The 24604-nt window shown below is 40.4% G+C and overlaps 1 protein-coding gene across 4 annotated transcripts in view; it reads left to right on the top strand.

The window, feature by feature from the left end:
• pxk (PX domain containing serine/threonine kinase) overlaps positions 1–24604 on the top strand; it is a 59576-nt gene that overhangs the window by 32007 nt on the left and 2965 nt on the right. For 2 of the 4 annotated variants that reach the window (XM_059649949.1, XM_059649951.1), the window contains exons 13-17: positions 4266–4311; positions 7237–7314; positions 9451–9537; positions 10532–10607; positions 13718–13774. In XM_059649949.1, coding sequence (XP_059505932.1) covers positions 4266–4311; positions 7237–7314; positions 9451–9537; positions 10532–10607; positions 13718–13774 — 344 coding nt within the window. Of the gene's footprint in view, positions 1–4265; positions 4312–7236; positions 7315–9450; positions 9538–10531; positions 10608–13717; positions 13775–22649; positions 22735–24604 lie in introns of all 4 variants that reach the window. The other 2 variants (XR_009446502.1, XM_059649950.1) reach the window with 2 other exon arrangements.

The raw sequence follows: 24604 nt of genomic DNA, 5'->3' as shown, positions 1-24604 counted from the left end.
GGACATGTCATCTAAAGAATGGGAGGGGGAGTTAAAATGGTTCGCGACTGGGAGGTGCAGTTGTTTATTGCGAACCGAGCGGAGGTGTTCTGCAAAGCGGTCCCCAGGCCTCCGCTTGGTTTCCCCAATGTAGAGGAAGCCACACCGGGTACAATGGATACAGTATTCCGCATTGGCAGATGTGCAGGTGAACCTCTGCTTAATATGGAAAGTCATCTTGGGGCCTGGGATGGGGGTGAGGGAGGTGGTGTGGGGGCAAGTGTAGCACTTCCTGCGGTTGCAGGGGATGGTGCCGGGTGTGGTGGGATTGGAGGGCAGTGTGGAGCAAACAAGGGAGTCATGGAGAGAGTGATCTCTCTGGAAGGCAGACAAGGGTGGGGATGGAAAAATGTCTTGGGTGGTGGGGTCGGATTGTAGATGGCAGAAGTGTCGGAGGATGATGCGTTGTATCCGGAGGTTGGTGGGGTGGTGTGTGAGAATGAGGGGGATCCTCTTTGGGTGGTTGTGGCGGGGGCGGGGTGTGAGAGATGTGTTGCGGGAAATGCGGGAGACGCGGTCAACGGCGTTCTCGACCACTACGGGGGGGGGAAAAGTTGTGGTCCTGGAAGAGCTTGGACATCTGGGATGTGCGGGAGTGGAATGCCTCATCGTGGGAGCAGATGCGGCGGAGGCGGAGGAATTGGGAATGTGTCTTCTGTTGGTTTCTTCTGGGTGCTCTGTTTTCCTCCCGCAGTCCAATGACATCAAGTTAGGTGAATCGGCTTTGCTAAATTGCTCCATAGCGTCAGGGATGTGCACGCTAGGTGGATTAGCCATGGGAAATGCAAGATTATAGGGATAGGGTGATGGTGTGGGTCAAGGTGGGATGTTCTTTACAGGATGTATGTGGACTGGATGGGCTGAATGGCCTGCTTCCATACAGTAGAGGTTTTATGACTCTCTGGTGCAAGTAAATATAATGGGGGATAAAAACAAATTGGACTTTTTATCTAGATAATATTAAGCTACTCTATTTGTGGTTTTTAATATTATTTCTATGACAGAAGTGATTTTAAATAAATTATGAGAGAGTTACTATTAGAATGCAAAGTGCATTGAAATTGGCTACGCTGCTGTGTGTCTGAACTCGTAACCTTCCTATTTTAGCAGAGTTTCGTACTCGGTGCACTTTAGCACTGTCTGCAATCTGTGCTCTATTATTTCAAGGACTTGCTGAGTTGTGACATGAACTGAAAATGCACACAAAAGCAGGGTATGTTTGTGGCCAATTGTTTCACAATGGATACAGAGCACAGAAAGTAGTGAAAGAACAGCTGACAAGGTACTGCTTCATTGTGTGCGAGGTCAGAGAAAAAATATATTTTATTGAGATGTGTCCCTCTCCTGGAATTAGCTAGTTTTCTAACAGTGTGAAAATATTTTCATGATGAATCTTCAGGTTGTCATGGATATGAGAAGGAAAATCACATCTTTGTCATTTACAGATTTGCATAAAGGATTATGATTTTTGTTCAGCGCTTGCCAACATGAATAGAAATTATCCAAGCTATCCCACTTCTGCTGTACGTGCAGTAAAATATAAAGACTTTAATCATCATATTGATGGTAATACATGGAGTGTTTCAAACATGAATTTCTAAGAGTACAAATGAAGCAATGATATATGTTTTATTTGGGGCCATCGAAGGTTATTTCCTACCTGAAATAAAAGTTGGAGGATGCTGTATTATATGGGCACCCACTTTACCCTAGGCATGTGCATAATTGTTAAGCAATAAGTGATATATTTCACTGTCCTACCAGAAGCTATGCCGATAAAGTAGTTGGCATAAGAAACAACTGCATTTTGTGAACAGAAATCATCTTGCTTCAAATAAGAGGTAAACACAGGTTTTTCTCCATAGAATTAGAATTAATTTTGTTGTCATGTGTACTGAAGTACAGGAGTGCAATGAAAAATGTACAAAGTCACCATTCCCGGTGCCATCTTAAGTAGAAAGGTACCTAGGTCCAAAATCTTAAGTATAAAGTAGAAAAATAATGAAATAAGTTAGAAGTGCAACATTACAGTCCTCCTTAAGTGCATAAAGGATTACATGAGCCAGGATTTGGGCTCTTCCACCCCAGTACAGAGACCAGCACGAAGGAGTTGGCCGGCTGGAGTCACCACTCTTCGGTGCCATCTGCCTCTACCAACGATGTAGCTGCCATGACTCTGAGCTGGGCTGATCTTGGCAATGCAGCCGCCACTGAGGCTTCTGGGCCCTGTGCCCAAACTTTCCTCCCTCCATCTCCACTGCTGCTGGGAGGACAAACCCACTCCCTCTGCTACCACTGTTGGGAAGTAACTTTGCATCAGATGCACTGAAGCTGCCAAGCTCTCCACAGAAAATAAGTTCAAATAAGAAAAACAAATGAAAGAAGAAAGGACAAAAAGTAAATGCGAACCGAATAGATGAGCTCCAGAAAGAGAACCCACACATTGCGCTTCTATTGCATGTGTGATGATATTGTGGAATCTTCAGTCATTAACAGAATATTTGAATATTTTGGTAGAAGACACTGTTGCATTTCATGCAGGACTCAAGTGAGTCATTCAGAGAAATTGATTTTGGATTATGGGCAAGCCAGCATATTGGTAGAATTGTTTTGACTCTGATCTTTGGTAGGCTAAGTGGATCCGATGGAATAAGATATATCTGCCATCTCTGCACAAGGTTTGTTCGCAGCAAACTGACTGAAATGATACATATACTGACATGGAATGAGCCCTGGCATAGAGTTTGAGGCCCACAGTCACATTCATATCTACCAATAGTACGTTTGTGTGTTAGATATGGTCAGTATCATCTGCACTTTTGATTGAACAGGTAGATTTCCATCACTTCCTGTTTCCCAGACTATTGTTCAGCAGAATGGAACCTTTCAAGTATTTGGGCATGTGTTTTGTCTGTGGAAACTCAAGCATTTTTCTATTATTTTCAAATTAGTTTTTTTTGTTTCATAAGTAGAATATTGTAACATTGCTTTACCACAGAGCTTCTGGATTTTTGACAACAATTGTGTGATCAATTATTTTAAGGTTCCAATCGATAGATATTAGTTTTTTAAGTCAGTGGTTCTGAATTAATTTTAGCACTGGAACCTCTTACATAGAACATTACAGCACAATACAGGCCCTTTGGCCCTCGATGTTGTGCCGACCTGTCATACCAATCTGAAGCCCATCTGACCTACACTATTCCATGTACGTCCATATGTTTGTCCAATGACGACTTAGGTGTACTTAAAGTTGGCGAATCTACTACTGTTGCAGGCAAAGCGTTCCATTCCCGTACTACTCTGAGTAAAGAAACTACCTCTGACATCTGTCCTATATCTTTCGCCCCTCAATTTAAAGCTATGCCCCCTCGTGCTCGCCGTCACCATCCTAGGAAAAGGGCTCTCCCTATCCACCCTATCTAACCCTCTGATTATCGTATATGTCTCAATTAAGTCACCTCTCAACCTCCTTCTCTCTAACGAAAACAGCCTCAAGTCCCTCAGCCTTTCCTTGTAAGACCTTCCCTCCATACCAGGCAATATCCTAGTAAATCTCCTCTGCACCCTTTCCAAAGCTTCCACATCCTCCTTATAATGCAGTGACCAGAACTGCACGCAATACTCCAAGTGCGGCCGCACCAGAGTTTTGTACAGCTGCAGAACCCTGCTGCATTTCATTTATAAGATATAATTTTCAATATGAAGTGGAGAGTGTTTTAATACATTTAGGAAGGCAGGTATTTATTGAGACACTTAGTTCTTGGTGTAGCAATCTCTGTGCTACCTGTAGCCCCTCTATGTACGTTCCCATATTGATCGGAAAAGCCAGGCCACCCTGTTGCATGTGGTAGCTGCAGCTGCAGCTCACATCAAGGCTACCTTTATTACCCACATCATCCACTGTAAGGCTTTAGATATCATTTTGCAGGCTCCTGGAAGATCTCCGTGGACCTCTAGACATCCATAAATTCTTGCTGGTGAGCTGCTCCCCTAAATTGAGTAATGATGACCCAAGGTATTTTAAAAATAATCATTGCAATTTTTGTTTTCTTCAAATATTTGTATACAGCAGGTTTGTTTGACCCTACTTGATAAGGAAGAGCTGCAGTCATTTAATGCAGAACTGATGCCAGTTCTCCAAATAAAATAACCTAACAAACAGGCCATTTTTAATGATTTAATAATTTTAATGTTTTAATGGTTATTTTCTTGTCACCTTTCAGGTTATTCAGTGATGTGCTGCTTAATACTGAAAAGCCCCAGTTTAAGGTAAGGCCTTTATACACTTCGCTGCAGGGGAGTGTGTTTAAGAGTGTTGGAAAACAAGTTAATTTTTTTGCTGAGATTGCATGTTCCACATTCATGTCACTAATTCGGTAAACAGCTTTCTTCTGAATTTTCTGTTGGATTTTTTTTAGTGATGTCATATTTCAAACGTTCCTGGATTTCGTCTCCCCTATGTGTTTCAAAAAAAACCTCATCCGTATCTACATGTCAAATTGTTTCATAATTTACAAAGCTCTTTAATTCTATGACAGGGGAACCTGTCAGCTTTTTCTGGGTTTTTTTTCATTCATCAGATGTGTGTTGTTGGCTAGGCTAATGTATATTGCCAGTCCTTAATTATCCTGGAGAAGTTGGTGATGAGCTGTCTTCTTGAATTGCTGCAGTCTTTATGATAAAGGAACCAGGATTTTGATGTGATGGCAATGAAGGAATGGTGATATTATTCCAAGTTGGGTTGTTGAGTGGCTTGGACGGGAACTTGAAGGTGATAGGTTCCTAGGCATCTGCTGCCCTTCTCCTTGTAACTGCTAGATGTCATGGGTTTGAAATGTGCTGTTTGGAGGATCTTTGTTGTGCAACAGCAGTCCATCTTGTGGTGATACACACTCTGCTACTGTACATCGATGGTGGAGGAAATGGATGTTTAAGATCTTGGATGGGCTGCTGTATTGTGGTTGGTGTCAAACTTTTCTGATGTTGGAGCTGCATTCTTTGAACAACTGTAGAGTATTCCATCACACACCTGATATCTCGTTGATCTTTAGCAGGCCCTATTCTCTTGCTAATTACTCTTTTGACAATAATATATTTGTAGAATTGTTTGGATTAGATGGTGGGCAGCATTGAAAAGACAGGTGGTGACTTATCTGCCACAGAATTCCTAGCCTTGGACCTTTTCTTGTAGCCATAATATTTATTTTGCTGGTCTAGTTTAGTCTCTGATCAGTGGTAACTCCCAGATGTTGGTAAGAGATTCAACAATGGCAATGTTACAATTGAATGTTAGATTTGTCATGACTGGTTTCTCCCTTGATGGTGATAGTATTAAGATCCCAGCTTATGATAATACTGGACAATTCCGATCCCAGGATGGAACCTGGCTTGATAGCTCATAACTTTATCAGTCGACTACCATTGTCATTAGTCACTGAATATATACACATATGGCTGCAAATATTGTTTAACCAAAGAGTACCAGGTTATTACACAGAACAAGAAAGTAAAACAAAGCTATATAGAAGACATTTTAGAAGAGGCTTAACGTAAATCATGAAAACAAAGCTTTTATCTCAACTCCTTAATTTCTTTCTTAAAAGAAGCTTTTTCAGCTCCCTTCTTGGACTGCTTAAGTAGTTTTACAATTTCTTTGTGCTGGCATGAGGCCTTTCTAATCTTGTGACCTAACCCCTCTACAGTTCTGGCAACTTGCAAGCTTCTAGACAAAATCTCATAGTTTGAAGGCCTCACAAACTAAATTCTTTTTGTAGTGGGTGAAAACTCTCTTCAGACTTGACGTGATTTTTCTGTCCTAAGCCAAAGCTAAGCTAGTGGCCTCTGAACTGTTTTTCTCCATCTGTCATTAACTCAGCAATATAAATATTTAATATGTTAAAACCACAGGAGGCCTACTTAGGACTTGGTTAATATGAAGGGCAAAGCTGGCAGTAGTAGGGAAACTGGATCGCGAGAGATGTCGAGGCTCTGATCAAGACAAAGAAGGAGGCATATGTCACCTCTAGACAGTTAGTATTAAGTGAATCCCTTGAGGACTAGGAGGGTGTAGGAGTACACTTAAGAGGGAAAGCAAGAGGGCAAGATGGGACATAGCTTTGGTAGATAAGGTTAAGGAGAATCCAAAGAGATTGTACACATATTATGGGCAAAAGAGTAACTAGGGAGAGAATAGGGCCTGTTAAAGATCAACTAGACCATCAACATGTGGAGCCATAGGAGAGATAGGTGAGATCCTAAATGAAAATTTCCCTTTACTATGGAGGAAGACCCCCTGTTGTTAGTCACTAACAGCCCCCTTTGACAACTGTTCACCCTCAGTCTGATTGTTAGCAATTCCCTTGTCTGTCCAACTGTCTTTCTCTCTCTTTGAGCTCTTTCCTAATGTTTACTCTCTACCCCACCCACCTCCCAATTTTCTGCATATAAACTGACGTTTCCCCAGCCACCATCAGCTCTGAGGAAGGGTCACCGGACCCAAAATGTTAACTCTGTTTTCTCCTCCATAGATGCTGCTAGACCTGCTGAGCTTTTCCAGCAACTTTCTTTTTGTTCCTGATTTACAGCATCCGCAGTTATTTTGGTTTTTGTTGAGATTGATGGAATTGTGGCACTGGAGAGTCATAATGTGAGTTTCAAGTGAATGAATAGCAAAAACCTCTTTTGTATGTTTTTGACTTTTTGAAAGCATGTCAGGCAAATAAAGTTTATATGTAAATGTTACAGTTTTCAGTTTTGGTTTTTAGTGATTTACAAAAACATTACAAAAATGAATAACTTATTCCTCATTTTCAGGAAATTGGGATTTCTTCCCAAGGAAATCAGTCCAAATACCATTTATAAACGTAAAAAGCTGCAAAAGGAGATAGATTAGATTAGATTCCCTACAGTATGGAAACAGGCCCTTCAGCCCAACAAGTCCACACTGCCCCTTGGAGCATCCCATCCTCCTATAACCCACATACCCCTGAACACTATGGGCAATTTAGCATGGCCGACCCACCTAGCCTGCACATCTTTGGACTGTGGGAGGAAACTGGAGCACCCGGAGGAAACCCACGCAGACACGGGGAGAATGTGCAAACTCTGCACAGACAATTACCTGAGGCTGGAATCGAACACGGGTCCCTGGCGATTAGACTGTGTGTTTGATGTTTGTAATTATTTTTGTGGCAGATACCTACAAAACTGAAGGAAGCTTTAAAAACAGCAAAAGAATGTATGGAGAACAAGCTAAATGAAGAACAAAAAGCTGTGAGTTGAGCAGGCCCTTTTGAATGAAACAACATGAGTTTCGTGTTCTAAGTCTGTAACATGTCAAGAAATTAAGATTATGCCATTCTGCAAGAGTAAATATCACTTTAGAATTAAAATGCAAGTCTACTTTGGAACATGTTGAACATTATTCTTCATATAGAGAAATATAGAAATGTTTCAGTTCTGTCTGCATTCAGTTTGCTATTTTCAGCTTTTTTTTGGCTGTGGTTAACATGTTGACAGTGATGTGCTTGGCTTTTTCCTGAGTAGCATGTGACTAGGCCAGTAGTTTATTGCATATTTATACTGTAAGCAACACCAGGGTTTTATCTCTGAGGCAGTCCATGTGCTAAGATGTGTCTCCTCACTAAAACGTCCAGTAGCATATCAGATGATTTTCCCAATTTAGATAATCTGATGTTTGTATCATGCTGTTCGTGACAGCCTCATGAATATTTGACTTTATGATCTAAATCTGAAGTGAAATCAAGACCAGCATTCCTTTATTTCAAACATCTCTGGTGTGTGATCAGAGTGCAAACTATTCCTGATTATACATGCTGCTTCAGTGCAAGTTTGGCTGTAAATTACAGCTACAACTTAAGAGGATTTTTGTGGTTTATTACAATTTCACATTTGTTTTAAATTTTTTTTAAATGTCAATTTTTTTTACATCCATTTAGTCTGCAGTAAGTGAAAGACTTTCGTAGACTTTAATATTATAAACTAATGTGGCAAAACTATATGTGGAAGTTGCTTAAAATAGCCTGCCTGTGCTTGGATCTTGAAGGAGAAAAAAATCCGTTCAGGCTCCTAATCTTGAATGTTTGAATACCATTAGAAAGTGCATGTTGTTTAGTTAAAGGTAGGGTTAGAGATAGTAGGAACTGCAGATGCTGGAGAATCCAAGATAACAAGGTGTAGACCTGGGTGAACACAGCAGGCCAGGCAGCACGAGAAGAGCAGGAAGGCTGACGTTTCAGGCCTAGACTAGTTTCAGGCCTTTTCTGAAGCAGGGTCTAGGCCAGAAATGTCAGCCTTCCTGCTCCTCTGATACTGCTTGGTCTGCTGTGTTCATCCAGCTCTACACCTTGTTATCTCTAAAGGTAGGGTTAGGCTTGTTTCACCATAATTGAAAAGCCTGTCATCTTTCTTTATCTAAATTCATACAAAACAAATCATTTGCTAGCAACCATAAAATAGCAAGTTAGCAAGTGTCACTGTTCGAAATGAGAGGTGAAGAAGAGATTGAATAAGGAAGGAGAAGTCAGGCTTCCATTTTCTGAATTGTAAATACTTACGTATGTTTTAAATAATAAGTGTTTTGTCTGTGTGTGAACAATGTTAACCATCACATGGCTGCTCAGGGTCTCTGGTGGCACAGTGGTCCCATCCTACCTTTTGGACCAGGAGGTTCATATTCAAGACCCACCTGCTGCAAAGGTGTGTCATTGCATGTCTGAGCAGGTTGACTGACAAGAAAGCCACCTGATATTTTGTTTATTTTAAGAGTCGGCCTTATGTTGAGAGGCCTGATGCATTTTCAGGGCTGAGTCTTGCATGTATAAACAAGATGCACTGCTGCAGATTTCTAGGTCTGATTCTGCACAATTATAGGCATTTCATAACCTGACCCAATCAGCAGGAAGGTGAGTCTCGTTGTGGATTACAGAGGACCATATTGATCTTGTGGATCCTGGAGGAGTACTTCTCCTGTGTCCAGTGAAGTAACTTTAGACCAGCCTTCTTATAGCTTCTTTCTCTTCACCAGGTTTTCTGAATTAAAGAATTTATGGCAGATGCCTATGTAATAGTTCACATAGCTCCCTCAGGATCATACTTGTGTTAGAGGACCCTGATTTGCATAGGTTAATAAGGACCCTACCTGATTTAGATAAAGCATGGATAACCTGCTAGAAGGCCCAAAATAATCTTAGACTAGAAGTGAGTTGGAACATTGGCCACATAGATTTCAACTCACCCACTACCCTGTAAAAGCAGGGCAGAAATCTTTCCACTGATAAACAAAAAGTCACGCACATCAGCCCAAATTGGTAGGTTAGCTAGAATACATATTGTAAATTTTCTAATGCTGCCAGGAATCATCATTTAAATTTGTTTCTTTTCCAACAGATTCATCGGCATAAGAGGCTGACACGGGCACAATCTCATCATGGATCAGAGGAAGAGAAGAAGAGGAGGAAGACTTTGGCAAGAAAGGTAAAATAACTTTAGAAAGATTATAAAACCTATTATTATAACACTTGAATAAATGAAGTGATTAGCACAAATGCAGAGGTGGCAGTGAAAATGGTTGCACGTGCAGATGGTGATGTCAGTAACAGATGACAGATGTCCCCAAGTCAGAATGAATCTGCATTTTATGCCACTCTATTACCTGCATCATCATGTCATATCAGTCGGGCATGTGCAGGTGGCCCTACTGTAGACAAAGTTTGGGGGGAATGAGGAGAGTGACAGAAAAGATCACAAAGTAATGCAACGGTTCAACCTGGCAGTTTCCTCGTGTTGGGAGAGAGATAGTGGCTGCAGGCTGAATTTGGATTTAGCCATTGGGGAAGTAACTCTGGCAGCATGAATGCTCCTTGGCCTGGGACTCAGCAGGCACCACTCTACCAGACACCAGCGCTGGCTAATTCGACTGTCCTTCTGATTGGAAGGGAGGTGTTTCTGCACTTAACAGTGATATAGCATTCTTAGATGTCATTTCTATTGAACGCCACCTTTATTAAACAATCAGCATCATTCAAACTGAACAGCTTGCTATGAGATGTACTAGAAAAGTAATGCAGTGATAGGATGCCATTCTTTATAAAGATGATAATTAATTTTGTTTGTATAATTTTTAAATTAATGTTCAGTTTTAGTCCAAATAACTATAAAACTGTAGCTTTGTTTCTTAAATAATAAAACTCTTCTGTTCTTTCATTGTAGCAAGCCAAGGTAACAAAAATTGATTCAATAGAGGTCTAGTTACATTATTTTACTTGTCCTTTAGCTTTTTTGAATTAATTTGCAGCTATCTGTATTTTATATTTTTATCTGCTTTACTGCATGTTCATTTTTAATGAGCATTGCACGATACAGTGAAGTTTGCTGTTTCTCTGATTGCATGACAAAGTATGGTATAGTTGTATTTCGTAGGTGCTTCTTAGTCTCTTAAAATAAAATATGCTTTTTTTCTTATGAGCAGAAATCAAAGCAGTCTATAACTGAAAATGAAGCAGATATCTCAACTAAAAGCAGCAACTCAAACAATATAAACTCTGGTATGTTTTAAATTTGAAAATACATCTAGCAATTCAAGTTCAGTAAAAGAAATCTCTGTTCTGAAGTTATTTTCAATAGTTAAACTTCTGGGTCATTCTTCAATAAATTCTTAGGAAAACTTTCAAATGGAGCTACTGAATATATTGGTTTTAATTAAATACCAAAGCTTTGTACAGAGCAACTTATTCTTAACAGATAATGCCTACACTAACCTAACTGAAGATTCTTGTAAAAGCAAGTAAGCATAAAATGCAGGGGATTGGGAACAGAGTACCAAAACAGATGGGGAACTTTATGGCTGACAGAAAACTGAGAAGGAATAAATGGGTCTTTTTCTGAGAGGCAGCCAGTGACTAATGGGGTGGTGTAAGGATCACTGCTTGTACCCTAGCTATTCACGATTCATATTAGTGATTTGGATGAGGAAACTAAATGTAATATCTCCTAAGTTTGCAGGTGACACAAAGCAGGATGGGAGGGGGAACTGTGGGAAGGATGCAGAGATGCTTCATTGTGGATTGGACAAGTTGAGTGAGTGGGCAAATGTGTGGTCGACAAAATATAATGTAGGTAAATGTGATGTTATCCATTTAAGTAAAAACAGGAAGGCAGATTATTATCGGAATGGCACCAGTTGTCGAGGGCGTGGGTGCAGCTTGTGAAGGCAAATGGTATATTGACCTTCATAGTGAGAAGCTTCAAGTACTGGTAGTTCTCCTATAATGTGATAGTTGTGTTCTTGCATAATCTCGCGCTTTGGAAAATTGTGTACAGAGAAATTGCTATAGAAAATCGCCATACCTGTATAGCAGAAAGTTTGCGTTATCCAAACAGCATCCTGTATTTATCAATCACGTCACAGCCAACTTGCGTTAATGAAACATGCGTTATAACAGAACAACCTGTATAGGAGCAAAGATGTCTTGCTCTAATTGATTTGGAAATGTATCTCCGTTCCATCAGTGTTGTGGGGAATTCTCTCCCGAACTGCATTATGGGTCGACCACAGCACATGTACTGCAGCAATTCAAGAAAGCAGCTTATCACCACTTTGTCAAGGGCAAAATGTGGCAGCAAAAAAGGCTGTCCCAGCCAGTGACACCCATGTCCCATGAGTGAATAAGGAAAAAAAGTAGTACAGGGCTTTGTTGAGACCACACCTGGAATATTGTGTGCTGTTTTGGTCATCCCCTCTGGGGAAGGATATTCTGGCCAAGGAGGAAGTGCAGTGAAGGTCTACCTGACCAATTCTTGTGTTGGCAGGCCTGACATATGAATAGTGACTGGATCGGTTAGGACTATATTCATTGGAATTTAGATAAGTGAGGGAGGATCTCCTAGAAACATGTAAAATTCTAAAAGGACTATACAGGGTAAATGCACTAAGTATGTTCCCAATGACTGGAGACTTCGCAGCCAGTGATCATAGTTTGAGGCCATTTAGGACTGAGATGAGAAAATTCTTCACCCAGACCCTGTGGAATTTTCTGCCACAAAAAGCGATTAAGGCTAAAACGTTGACTGTTTTTAAGGAGTTGGAACTAGTTCTTGGGATTAAAGGGATTAAATAGTATGGGAAGAAAGTGGATACAGGGTAGTGTGTTGGATGATCAGCCATAATTGTGTTGAATAATGGTGCAGGCTCAGTGGGCTGAATCGCCTACTCCTTCATTTGCCAGTTTGTTGTGTAAGTAGTACCAAGGTTTAATTCAGTAATATTTAATGAAATATTTTAAGGCTTTATGAATTTAAAGAAAGCGGGGGGAGAAAAGACTTGCATTTCTGTAATGCCTTGGTGTACACAGTGTGTTTCAGAAAATTGAGTATTTGTGAGGTGCAATCACTGTCATATGCCCCCATTTGGGCAAAAAAAATTCTGCAAACAGAAATCTGATGATGACCAGCTAATCTATGTTTAAGGTTGACTGTGTGACAGTGCTAATTCCTCTGCTCTTCAGTATAGTTCTGAGGAGCCTTTTGTGTCCACCTGAGAGACCTGGGTTTTGTGTTAACATCTAATCTCAAAGACGGCATCTTCTGTAGGTTATTCATACATTTTTCTTCATTGCACCTTTAAAAATAATTAATTTTAAGGGAACTGTAGATTCATAGAATCCCTATTGTGCAGATAGAGGCTATTCGACCTGTCCAGTCTGCACCGACCCTCTGAACAGCTCTCGCCCTGTCCCAGCTCCCTACTTATCCCTGTAACCCCGCATTTCCCATGGCTAATCTATCTAACTCGCACATCTTTAGACTCTGGGAGGAATTGAGCAGTAGTGGAAACTCATGCAGACATAAGGGGAATGTACACTTCCATACACAGTCATTCAGGATTGGAATTGAACCCGGGTCCCTGGCACTGTGAAGCAGTGCTAACTGCTGTGCCACCTTTTAAAAGGCTAAAAGTACTTGATCTTAAAACTGTGTAAATTTAGTTTTTATGAAAGTCTATAATTTTACATATTTGCACAAAAGCTATAATCAATAACCATATTCTGATAGACAAAGGGTCGAGAAAAATGAAGAAAACAAACTTTTCCTGTTAATCCTTATTTTAGCAGATTACATATTGCCCAAAAGTTAATGTGTAGCATGTGATAACAATATGAAGGTTGTATGATACTGATCTCAGGGAAGTCCTCTGAAGACACTATTAAGCAAGCATCATCAATTGAATAAAGCTTTTGTTCTGTTTGCTGTTGGGAATGAAACAAACCTTTTAGTAGGACTTCTTCATCATTGAGCTAAAACAATTCTGTGGTTCCATGGATCTTATAAGCAACAGTCAATTTGGGATTGAGTATTTCACCTGAATGAGTTGTACAGAATCCAGCCCAGTCAATGTAGTGAACACGATACAAATCAAATACAAAGGAAACTTAGTAGAAAATAGTGTTTTACCCCCAGACAAATTTGAGTAATTTTTTGATTTGTTGCATTGTAGAACCTGGGAAGGAACGCTTATGAAATTTAAGGAAATATTGGACTGATCACTCTGGTAGTTCCTTCAGCGTTTTGTAAAAATATTTTAGATCGCAACATTTGTAAGTGTTGAATAAACAAAACTTGTGTATTCATTCCTTTTCAACTATAATTTTTCCTTCAGGCTCTGGTGCTAGTTCTCCTTTAACATCACCATCTTCTCCTACTCCTCCTACAACTGGTAGGTAAAAGTATTTCTCAGCATAAAAATGAAATATGTAATTGTGTTATTAACAGTCCTATTTTAGGATGACGTTGTTAGCAAATTACAAATTTATTCTTAAAGGCCCAAGTTCAGAATCATCAATTCAGCTAAGGGTATCATGACTATAGGCATTAAAATGTTTTTTCACGGTTGGTTTTCCCTTATCAAATCATTGTAGTTGTTGCCCACATAGGGCTTGTGTCAACATATTAACTAAATTAATTTTAATTTTGTGCAAATAACTGAGTAATCATTTCACATAGGGTGTTGCCTAAATGAAATGAGTCGTCAGAAAAAGTGGTGGATGCAGCTACAATTGCAATATTTAAAATACATTTTTGAACAGGGACATGAACAGAAAGGGTTTAGAGGGGTACGGACCAAATGCAGGCAAATGGGACCAGTTCAGTTTGGGAAATCTGTTCGGCATGGATGAGTTGAACCGGGGGGTCTGTTTCCATGCTGTGTATGACTCTGTAATTGAAACAACATATTTCAGATGTTCAGTATTGGCATTAATAAAGAAGGAAGGGGGTTGTTTTTTGATGATGTTTGCTTTCAGAAATAACTAGGGAGCAACTGCTAATTTATATTATCTTATGGAATGCGTGAAGTCCAAGTAGTGGACTTACGCACTGAGCAGCATTTGTAGGAAGGTCAGCCATCAGGCTGTTGTGGTGCAGTGGTAGTCTCCCTAACTCTTAGCCAGGATGCCTGATTCAAGTCTCACCTACTCCAGAGTAATACATCCCTGAACAGGTTGATTAGAGAATGTCTAGGAAGGCTAGTCATTGATATTAAGGATTTGGGTTCTGGTGCTTAAAAGAACAAAGAACAATACAGCACCAGAAACAGGCCATTTGGCTCTCCCAGCCTGCTGTGACTCTCCCCTTCCATATTAGAACTGTCTTCACTTACAGGATCCATATCCCACTATTCCTTTCCTACTCATGTATTTGTCCAGGTGCTTCTTGAATGCTGCTACAGTGTTTGCTTTCACCATCACCTCCAGGCACTCACCATTCATTGTGTGAAAACCTTGCCTTGCACATCTCTTGTAAACTCCTCACCCCCCCCCCCCCCCCCACCGGAACGCACACGCCTTGAACTTGTGTCCCCTAGTAAGTGACCCCTTCACCCTGGGGAAAATGCCTAATACTTTCTCCTCTACCATTACCATTCACAATCTACTAAGTTACTGTAAGGTTGCCCCTCAACCTTCTGCATTCCAGTGAAAAGAAACCCAGTTTATCCAATCTATCTTTATAGCTAAAATCCCCCATTCCAGGCCACATCCTGGTTAAACTTTTTCTGTACTGTCTCCAAAGCATCCACATCTTTCTGGTAGTGTGGTGACCAGAACTGTGTGCAATATTCCAAGTGTCGCCTAACTAAAATTCTATAAAGCTGCAGCATAACATGTCTATCCTTATGCTCAGTGCCCCTACCAATGAAGGAAAGCATGCCATATGCCTTTGTTACTAATCTAACTGCACTGCCACCTTCAGTGATCTGTGGACCTGCCTATCAATACTCCTAACGGTTCTGCCATTCATTGTATAATTTCCACCTGTACTTCACCTTCCAAAATGCATCACCTCACATTTGTTCGGATTAAATGACATCTGCCATTTTTCTGCCCGTGCCTCAACTGATCTATATCCTGCCTTATCCTCTGACAATCCTCCTCGCTATCTGCAACTCCACCAATTTTTGTATTGTCTGCACACTTAGTAACTAGACCAGCGACATTTTCCTCCAGGTCATTTATGTAGATCACAAACAGCAGAGGTCCCAGCACTGATCTCTGTGGAGCATCACGAGTCATAGCCCTCCATTCTGAAAAACATCCTTCCAGTAATACCCTCTGTTTCCTACCACTAAGCCAGTTCTGTATCCATTTTCCCAACTCGCCCCCTAATACCATGTGACTTCACCTTTTGTACTAGTCTGCCATGAGGGACTTAGTCAAAGGCTTTACTGAAGTCCACGTAGACAACTTCAACCGCTTTTCCCTCATCAATCATTTTTGTCATTTCCTGAAAAAGCTCGATCAAATTAGTGAGGCATGACCTCCCCTGCTCAAAACCATGCTATCGCTAATAAGTCCATTTGCTTCTACATGTGTACAGACCTTGTCCTTGAGAATCTTTTCCAATAATTTCTCTACCACTGACATGAGGCTGACAGGCATGTAACTTCCTGGATTAGCCCTGCTGCCTTCCTTAAACAATGGGGCAACATCAGCTATTTACCATGCTCTTGGACCTCACCTGTGGTCAAACAGGATACAAAGATGTCTATCAACGCTTCAGCAATTTTGTTCCCTTGCCTCCCTCAATATTTTGAGCGCTATATTCTGATAGCTCCCACCATGACCCAGGAACTTATCCATCATAATACCTTTTAAGCCACATAACACCTCTTTCTTTCTAATAGAAACTGTGCTTAGAAATTCGGCACTCCCTTCCCTGTGATCATCTTCCACCAAATCCTTTTCTTTGGTCAATACCGATGCAAAGTATTCATTTAAGACCTCAGCTACCTCTTCTGGCTGCATGCATAGATTCTCTGCTTTGTCCTTGAGTCGGCCGACCCCTTCCCTGCCTACCCTCTTACTTTATGTAAAGAATCTTGAGATTCTCCTTATTCCTGTTTACTATTGACTTTTCATGTCTCCTTTTAGCCCTTCTAATTTCTGTTCTTTCCTACTGTCCTCATATACTTAAAGGGCTTTGTCAGTTCCCATCCTCCTATATCTCACATCTGCTTCCTTCCTTTTTCTTTTTAACCAAGGTCATAACATTCCTGGTCATCCAAGTTTCACATAACTTGCCATACCTATCCTTCATTCTCGCAGGAACATGCTGCTCCTGAACTCTTATCAACTGCCGTTTGAAATACTGACACATTTCCAATGTGGATTTACCCTCCAATCAACCTTCTCCAGTTCCTGCTAAATATTGTTGTAGTTTGCCTTCCCCCAAGAACTGCTGTCACCTCTATCCATAAGTATTTTAAAACTCACGCTATTATGGTCACTAATCCCGAAATGCACCCCTGCTGAAACTTTACTCACTTGGCTGGGCTCACTTCCCAAACCAGGATCAATTTAACCCCTTCCTTGTTTGGACTGTTTACATGTCGTGTCAAAAAACCCTCCTGAATGGTCCTTACTAATTCTACCCCATCCAAGCCTCCCGCACATAGTGAGTCCCAGTCAATACAGGGGAAGTTAAAATCACCCACCACAACAACCCTCCTGTTTTTACATCTTTCCAAAATCTGTCTACATATTCTCTCCTCTATCTCCTGCTGGCTGTTGGGAGGCTTGTAGTATAACCCCAGCACTGTGATTTCACCTTTCTTATTCCTGAGTTCTACCCATACTTCCTGACTGCATGAGTCCTCTGATCTATCCTCCCTCAGTACAGCTGTGAGATACTCCTTTACCAGTAATGCGACTCCCCCACCCCTGTTAGATCCCTGCCTATCACACCTGAAACATCTAAAACCTGGAACATTCAGCTGCCAATCCTGTCTCTCTTCCAGCGAAGATTCCGTAATCGCGATAATGCCAGAGTTCCAAGTACTAACCAGCACTTTGAGTTCATCTACATTGCCAGTTATATAGAATCCCTACAGTGTGAAAACAGGCCATTCGGTCCAACAAGTCTACCCCACCCCTGTGAAGAGCATCCCACCCAGACCCATTTCCCATGTCTAACCCACCTAACTTAAACATCTCTGGGCACTATGGGCAATTTAGCACAGCCAGTCTACCTACCCTGCACATCTTTGGGCTGTGGCCGGGGGGGGGGGGGGGGGATCCCACACAGACACAGGACGAGTGTGCAAACTTCTACACAGACAGTCGCCCGAGGCTGGAATCGGATCTGGGTCCCTGGCGCTGTGAGGCTGCAGTGCTAACCACTGTGCAACCGTGCCGCATTGAAACTCATGCATTTCAGACCATGACCCCAGATCTTTTCAACAGTATTTCACTGATCATTCTGTGTTCTGGTGCTCCTTTATTTCTCTTTATCTCGCTTTGTTTCTTGTCTTTATGTGACATACGGTTTTATTCAGGATTAATTAGTTTTGCATTTAAATTTGTACAGTATAAATTTGCAAGGATTAAAACGGCTTGGAGGCCTGTGGTTAAACTTGTTTTACATTAATTTTAGTTTAGAAGGTTTGAAGAGTGATCTAATTGAGGTGTTTAAAATTATCATGATATTCAACAGTGAGAAATGACTTCCTCTGGTGAAATCAGTAAGCGTTTGCTTGGTCAAGGGAAGTTAAAATTTGGAACCTATCCCTGAAGGGTCGGAGTGCTGGGTAGATTTAAATTTTCAGGGCTGAGATTGAATAACTTGTTGCTGGCACGTAGCAATATATGATGAAGATGGATAAATGGTGTAAAAATGTAGATTAGTCACAATCTAACTGGCTCAATGTGTTTGTAAGGCTGAGTGGACTCCTTGTTTTCCTATATTTGGAGGGAAAGGAAAATCTTTTGAACAGGTCTGAACTCAGCACTGTATTCTCATTGGTGAATTTAGGATATACCCATCACTTAACAATTTGAATTCTGCCATATTCAAACTACTTCGCAGATAGTTTTCAGTACTTTCAACTTAGTGGAGAGAAATAGTTTAATTCTGAAGAAGAGTCACTTGATCTGAAACATTGTTTGCTTTCTGTTCATAGATGCTGTCAGACCTCCTGTGTTTCTCCAGCATTTATGTTCTAATTTCTAATTAAGAGTTCTCTTGTCAAGTTTTTTTTTAAAGTAGAGCTGTTCAGTTGTAGAAACACTTCGAAATTTAAGTAGTATCAAATTATGATACATGAATGAAAGTCTAATACTTTTGTGCAGTTTTTTGGGAAAGACAAAACAGCAATTTCAACATCTGTAAATGAATTAACTTGTTTCAAACTGAGGTAGTGATTTCATTTATTACTACATATATTAGTATGAATGTATTAGTAAATAGCAAATGAAGGTTCTTATTCTTTCATAGACGGCATTGTTGGCAAAGCCAGCATTTCTTGCCCATTTCTAAGTGCTCTTGAAATATTGGTATTGAACCACTACCTTTAAACTGTTGCAGTTGATGTAATATTTATGTAGCCCTGGTACTGCTAGGTTGCTCCAGAATTTTGACCCTGTAATAGGGAGGAGTAAAGAAACAGCAACGTAGTTCCAAATGAAGACTGTTTGAGTGTTACGGGCAATGGCGTTCCTATGCATTTGCATAACAAAGGTGTGTGCTTGAGACATGGTGTTAAAGGAGCCTTCATGAGTTGCTGTAATGCATCTTGCATGTGGTATGTATTGGTGCCACTCTGCATTGGTGATGGAGGAAATGACTGTTGAAAGTGGTAGATGGGTTGCCATGTCCTGAATACCATCAGGCTTCTTGAGTGTTGTTGGCGCTGCACTAATCCCAGGCAAGTTTTGTTTTTATATTGTTTGGCTGGTCCAGTTCATTCATGGTCACTTTACGTTGCCAGATTGACTATTACACCAGATAATCGCTTCTTGACTGCTATAGCCACCACTATTAAGTCAGACCTGTGTTCTTACAAAAGGAACACAAGCTATAGGTTTTACCTTACAACATTTTGCATTTCCTCCCATCTCTAGAAACTTTATGCTATGTACACAGACGTTATGCAGACGTAACAATAGTCATTGAGTTAGTTGGGGCAACATTTGACTTTTAGACGTAGCATTTCAACATGACATTTGTAAACCGAGTGCATTTTCTCCAAGTCATTTCTATAGGTCAATTTTGATACAATTGTGCCTCATCAAATTTACTTGATAGGCTATCATGTTAAATTAGATTAGATTAGATTACCTACAGTGTGGAAACAGGCCCTTCGCCCAACAAGTCCACACTGCTCCTTGAAGCGTCCCACCCAGACCCATCCCCCTATGACCCACACACCCCGAACACTACGGGCAATTTAACATGGCCAGTCCACCTAGCCTGCACATCCTTGGACTGTGGGAGGAAACCGGAACACCCGGAGGAAACCCACGCAGACGCAGGGAGAATGGGCAAAATCCACACAGACAGTCGCCCGAGGCTGGAATCGAACCTGGGTCTCTGGTGCTGTGAGGCTGCAGTGCTAACCACTGAGCCACTGTGCCGCCCTAAATTCATGTTACGTAGAACAAAAAAAAAATCACCTTTGGCCTTGACCTTTGAATTTTAAAATTAATTATAACTAGTTAATTGATAGCAATCCTGTGCCATTCCACTGACAGGCGCTTAAGTAACTGCCGTTGTAATTGTTGGACTGACAGAGATATATAGGAAAATACCTTTAATGAAGCTCAACAAAAACTTCTCTAAATTATTTTCTTTCAGATCCTTAAACATGTTGCACCTCCCAAATCTGTGTTTGATTTCCCTCATTATATTTGAATTTCTTTTCTGCTATTAGATTGAAATGGCCCTAATCAAACTCACCAATGATATAGTGTGATTGTGGTGCTCTACAGCCTGGTCCTTTGGTGCTTCTCCACTATCCCACTCAGTTGATTGGTGTTTACTTGGTTGTGCGCTCATTTTCCAGTTTTGATTGAATATTTTCAGGAATGGCTGCTTATCTCACTTCCATTTTACCATTTTTGTGGTTTCCAAATGATCTAGGTTTGGACCATTCTCTTCCTTCTTGGCGTTCTACCTTCAATAATGACATCTGTAGATGAGTCAGCTTCCACATATGCACAATTATCTTTTTCCAACATCTCTCTCGGTCTCTCCATTGCCTTTCTACTGTCAGGTTTGTGAAGACTAAAACAATTCTTCAGCTCTGCCACAAAACATGTATCTTTGCTCGTGAGTCCTCCAACTTCCCAGCGACTTTTGAAGCTAATGTTTCACAATCTCAGTATTCTATTCAACTTTGCACAAGTGCTTCCCTTTTCACTAAAATCCACATTTTGGAATCAGCTTTTTCATGCTCCCCCTTCTGTTTTGGCATCCAGTTTTGTGTTGGCATGTTCTTGAAGAGCCTTGGGATTATTCTTGCATCTGAAAGGTCCCATTTAATTTTAGTTGTTGAGAATAGCCACAGATAAACTTATCCGGTTTATCATCTGTCTGGTTTATGACAGAGCTTTAATAAGGTAATGTGTTGTGTGTAAAAGGCTGTGAAGTCATGTACCGTCCTTCTACTTCACAAAGCACAGATCTAACATGTTGCTGAGTATATTCTAAAAACACAGTTCATCAGTTACTTTTCTTCTTTGGAGATATTCTGTTATTGTTCACTGAAAGATTTAAGTTACCTATAAATGAAATGTTTATGCTGCATGCCATTCAGGAATGTTTTGCTTCTGTACTGAAACCACTATATTTAATGGTCACAATCTCACAGTATTAGTGTTCAGGTGTTCGTCTGGTCCTTAGAGTTTTATGAACTTCCCATGTGCTGAAATCACTTTAATTGTATAGTTGAATTATACAGTTGCATTTTCTGTCCATTGTTTTTAATGGCAAAAGTTTTGGTTTTCTGTAATCCTTCAGCAAATTTACAACTTCCGAAAATCTGACTGCAGCAATTTCTAAACAATGCTTTGCTTCCTTTTTCTCCGTGTTCTAATTACTTTTCCTTTCTACTTTTCACTTCTCTTCATCACCAACTTGCCAGGAACCTCTGCATGTAGTTTTAAAAATAAGAATCCTAGTGTTCTATAATCTACCATTTAACTTATTTTCCTTCGGTTGTAATACCTCATTTTTAGGAAATGTGCTGTCCATTGGTTTCTGCAACTCAATCATATTTTATATTTAGTATGTGCTGTATAAATGGAATATGGTTTGATTCTAGTTAATTGACTTCCTGTCAACAATTCATTTTGTTTCAGTTAATGTATTTTAATCTGAGTGCTTTGCTTTGAGAGAATCTCAAAACAGTATCCATTATCTCAGACTTCCTGGAAGAAACATGATTGAGTCTCAGATGATCTTTACCTTTCTCTTATTCAGTTGATTTTGTAAGGGAGTTTTCCTTTTATGAAATATAGATGCAGTATCATAGCACACAGATCCTGCAGGTATTAGAGCTGGGGAAGCAGTTTTGTTAAACTAGGAAGGGAGGATATTCTTGGGTGTTAATTCAGAAGCTGTAGAGCTGGGGTTGTGGCAGTGCTGTGGGGAACTGTGGCTAGGAGTCATTTATGAAAATTTCTGCTGTTTGGTTTAGAATGTACATGTTTGTCCTTTTTTCTCCTGTTTTTCTTCATTTTGTTCTTAAAGGCAACATTAGTTCCTGAGATAAAAACAAAATACTGGCAATACTCAGCAGAGTAGGCAGTACTTTTTGGAGAAGAAATAACGTTTCTGGTTAACAGACATTTCCAGAATGAAAGGGTATCAACCTCGGACATTAACTCTGCTTCATTGCGCAGATGTTGCTTGACTCAGAGTATTTTTAAAATTTGTTCGTACCGTTGTGGTCATTGCTGGTTGTGCTGGCATTTATTGCCAATCCCAAATTGCCCTGGTGAGCTGATTTCTTAACTGCTGCAGTCCAATATCCAGTATTTTCAGTTTTTATTTCCGACTTCCACCATCCATTGTACTTTGCATTTGTGTTAAATTCTGCCTTTGAGAACTTGATATGTTTGTGTGAAGTGTGACAAGACATTCAAAAACATTCAAATTTGTATGGCACTTGGTGTAATAAGGAATATTTTATCTCTAATTTTTCTATGGTTATTATTCATCTGTCTAAAAGTCAATGTTGTATTTTGTATATTGTCCAGAATGCCTTTTTCTTGGTAATGACTTGTTGCTTCTTTCTTTCTATGCTGTCTTTGCTGTAGAGCACACACCATTTTGAGCCTGACTTTGGGGTAATGTAGACCACCCTAAAACTTAAGGCTACAGAAAGAGGTCACAGTCATCAAGGTGAATCAGTTTGCTGTTAACACTTGCAATCATTCTTGGTTGGGAGAACAGTGGAGATAGAATCTGTTTGGACCGGATAATTTATATAATTGAACTCTTGGCTCCAAGATTCTTTATATGTCTGCTCTATTTTCCCTTTGTTTTTCCTCCCCTTTTCTCAAGGAGCAATTCTTTGTTTGAGCTTATACTGTACTAACAACAATATCTTGCAATAAACCGAGAATAGTGGAGAAACTCAGCAGGTCTGGCAGCTTCTGTGGAAAGAGAAGCAGAGTGAACTTTTCAAGTCCGTTATGAGTCTTTTGTTGTCGAAGTCATACCAGACTTGAAACATTTAACTCTGTTTCTGCCCCCACAGATGCTGCCAGACCCAAGTTTCTCCAATGTTTCTGTTTCAGATTTTCAACATCTGCAGCATTTTGCCTTTATTCAAAAATCTTGTGGTAGGTGGTTTTAATGCCGAACAGTCCCAGAGTGCAATGGATGTAGAAGGAAAACATCGATTCCTTACCCAAAATGCCTTAGAGGGTTTACGAGAAGAGAAATGGATTGCGTTTACAGAAGGAATTTTGTGATGTATCTGAACCCACAACCAGTGTGGTGAAGGTTAGACACATAGGAAGCATGAATCAAGGGAAATGTTTTAAAGGGTTTGCAGGCTGAAGGTGATTATAGTAATAAGCTGTGAGGTTATTGAAAGATTTAAACACAGTGGTCCCTTAACTGCTTTCCTACTTTTGACATTTTTAATCAATCAGGAACAGAAAGGAACAAACAGGATTTGATGTAGAGAAAGTTGCATGTTGCTAAAGTTTGGATGAGCTATAGTTTAGAGACTAGAGGATTAAAATGTGACCTGAAAAACATTAATTGATTTTGAAGGTATCAAAGATGAATGAGTGTTTCAGCAATAAGTGAGTGGAGGAATGACCACAGTTGGAAGTACTGCAGAATTGGAAATAGCTAATGGAGAGGATATGGTTAGAAAGTCAGCCTGAGGTTGACCTCCAAGAAGTAACATTCATGATTTTGGTTTTGGCTGGTTTGATGCTATGACAAGACACAGAAAGCTGTTTGCAGGTCTTCACACAGAAGCTTCAGCGGTGATGGCAAGGATTTGAGAAAACTAAAAGTGGCAATTCCTAGTTACAATAATGGAGGGATGGAGAGTTTGTTTTAAGGGGATGAGTGATGACATCAGTTTTAAAAGTATCAAGGCCTGAGTAAAATTACTATTAAGAGGTACCGTTAGCATGGTGTATGGAAACAAAGCTGAAGTTTCAGGAGTAACTGGTAGAGTTGAGAGGGAGAACAGGAGTTGGGTCCCATGCATAATGTTTGAGAGGGCATGTGTGAGTTAAAATGGAGAGGTATAGTATTCATCACTAAGTGAGGTGGTTTGAAGAAGGTTGGCTTGTGAATTAAGTAGAAGAAAGTAGTAGGTCAGCTGATTGTTTTGGCAGCAATTAAATCCACAAGCTTGTACTTGTGGTAAAGCAGAATGGGCTGGGCAATGGTACTTTAAAAACCTGGTTGGCACTGGGTGGGGGGGGGGGGTGAAGGAAAAAGTCCATAGATAACTTTTGTACTCTAGCATGATGCTCGAGTGCTGAGAGATTTTGGCAGATGATATCGTAACCTAGTAGGGAGACTGATGTGGTCCAACCAAGTTAGGAATGGATAGCTGTCTCCCCTTAGCCTTAAAATTGAAATTGTTTTGGTGGCAATCAATCAGTTGTAACTGCTGTTTTCTTCTTTTACTTACTCACAAACCTTCTTCCAGTCACCCAACTTGGTGCTGAGTACAATCTCTCCATTTTTATTCACACATGCCCTGTCAAACATTATGTATGAGACCCAGCTCCTGCTC

Source organism: Stegostoma tigrinum, chromosome 11 (assembly GCF_030684315.1).
Source record: "Stegostoma tigrinum isolate sSteTig4 chromosome 11, sSteTig4.hap1, whole genome shotgun sequence".
Lineage (NCBI taxonomy): Eukaryota > Metazoa > Chordata > Chondrichthyes > Orectolobiformes > Stegostomatidae > Stegostoma > Stegostoma tigrinum.
Note: the sequence above shows the minus strand (reverse complement) of the source record. Positions and strands in the feature narration are given on the sequence as shown.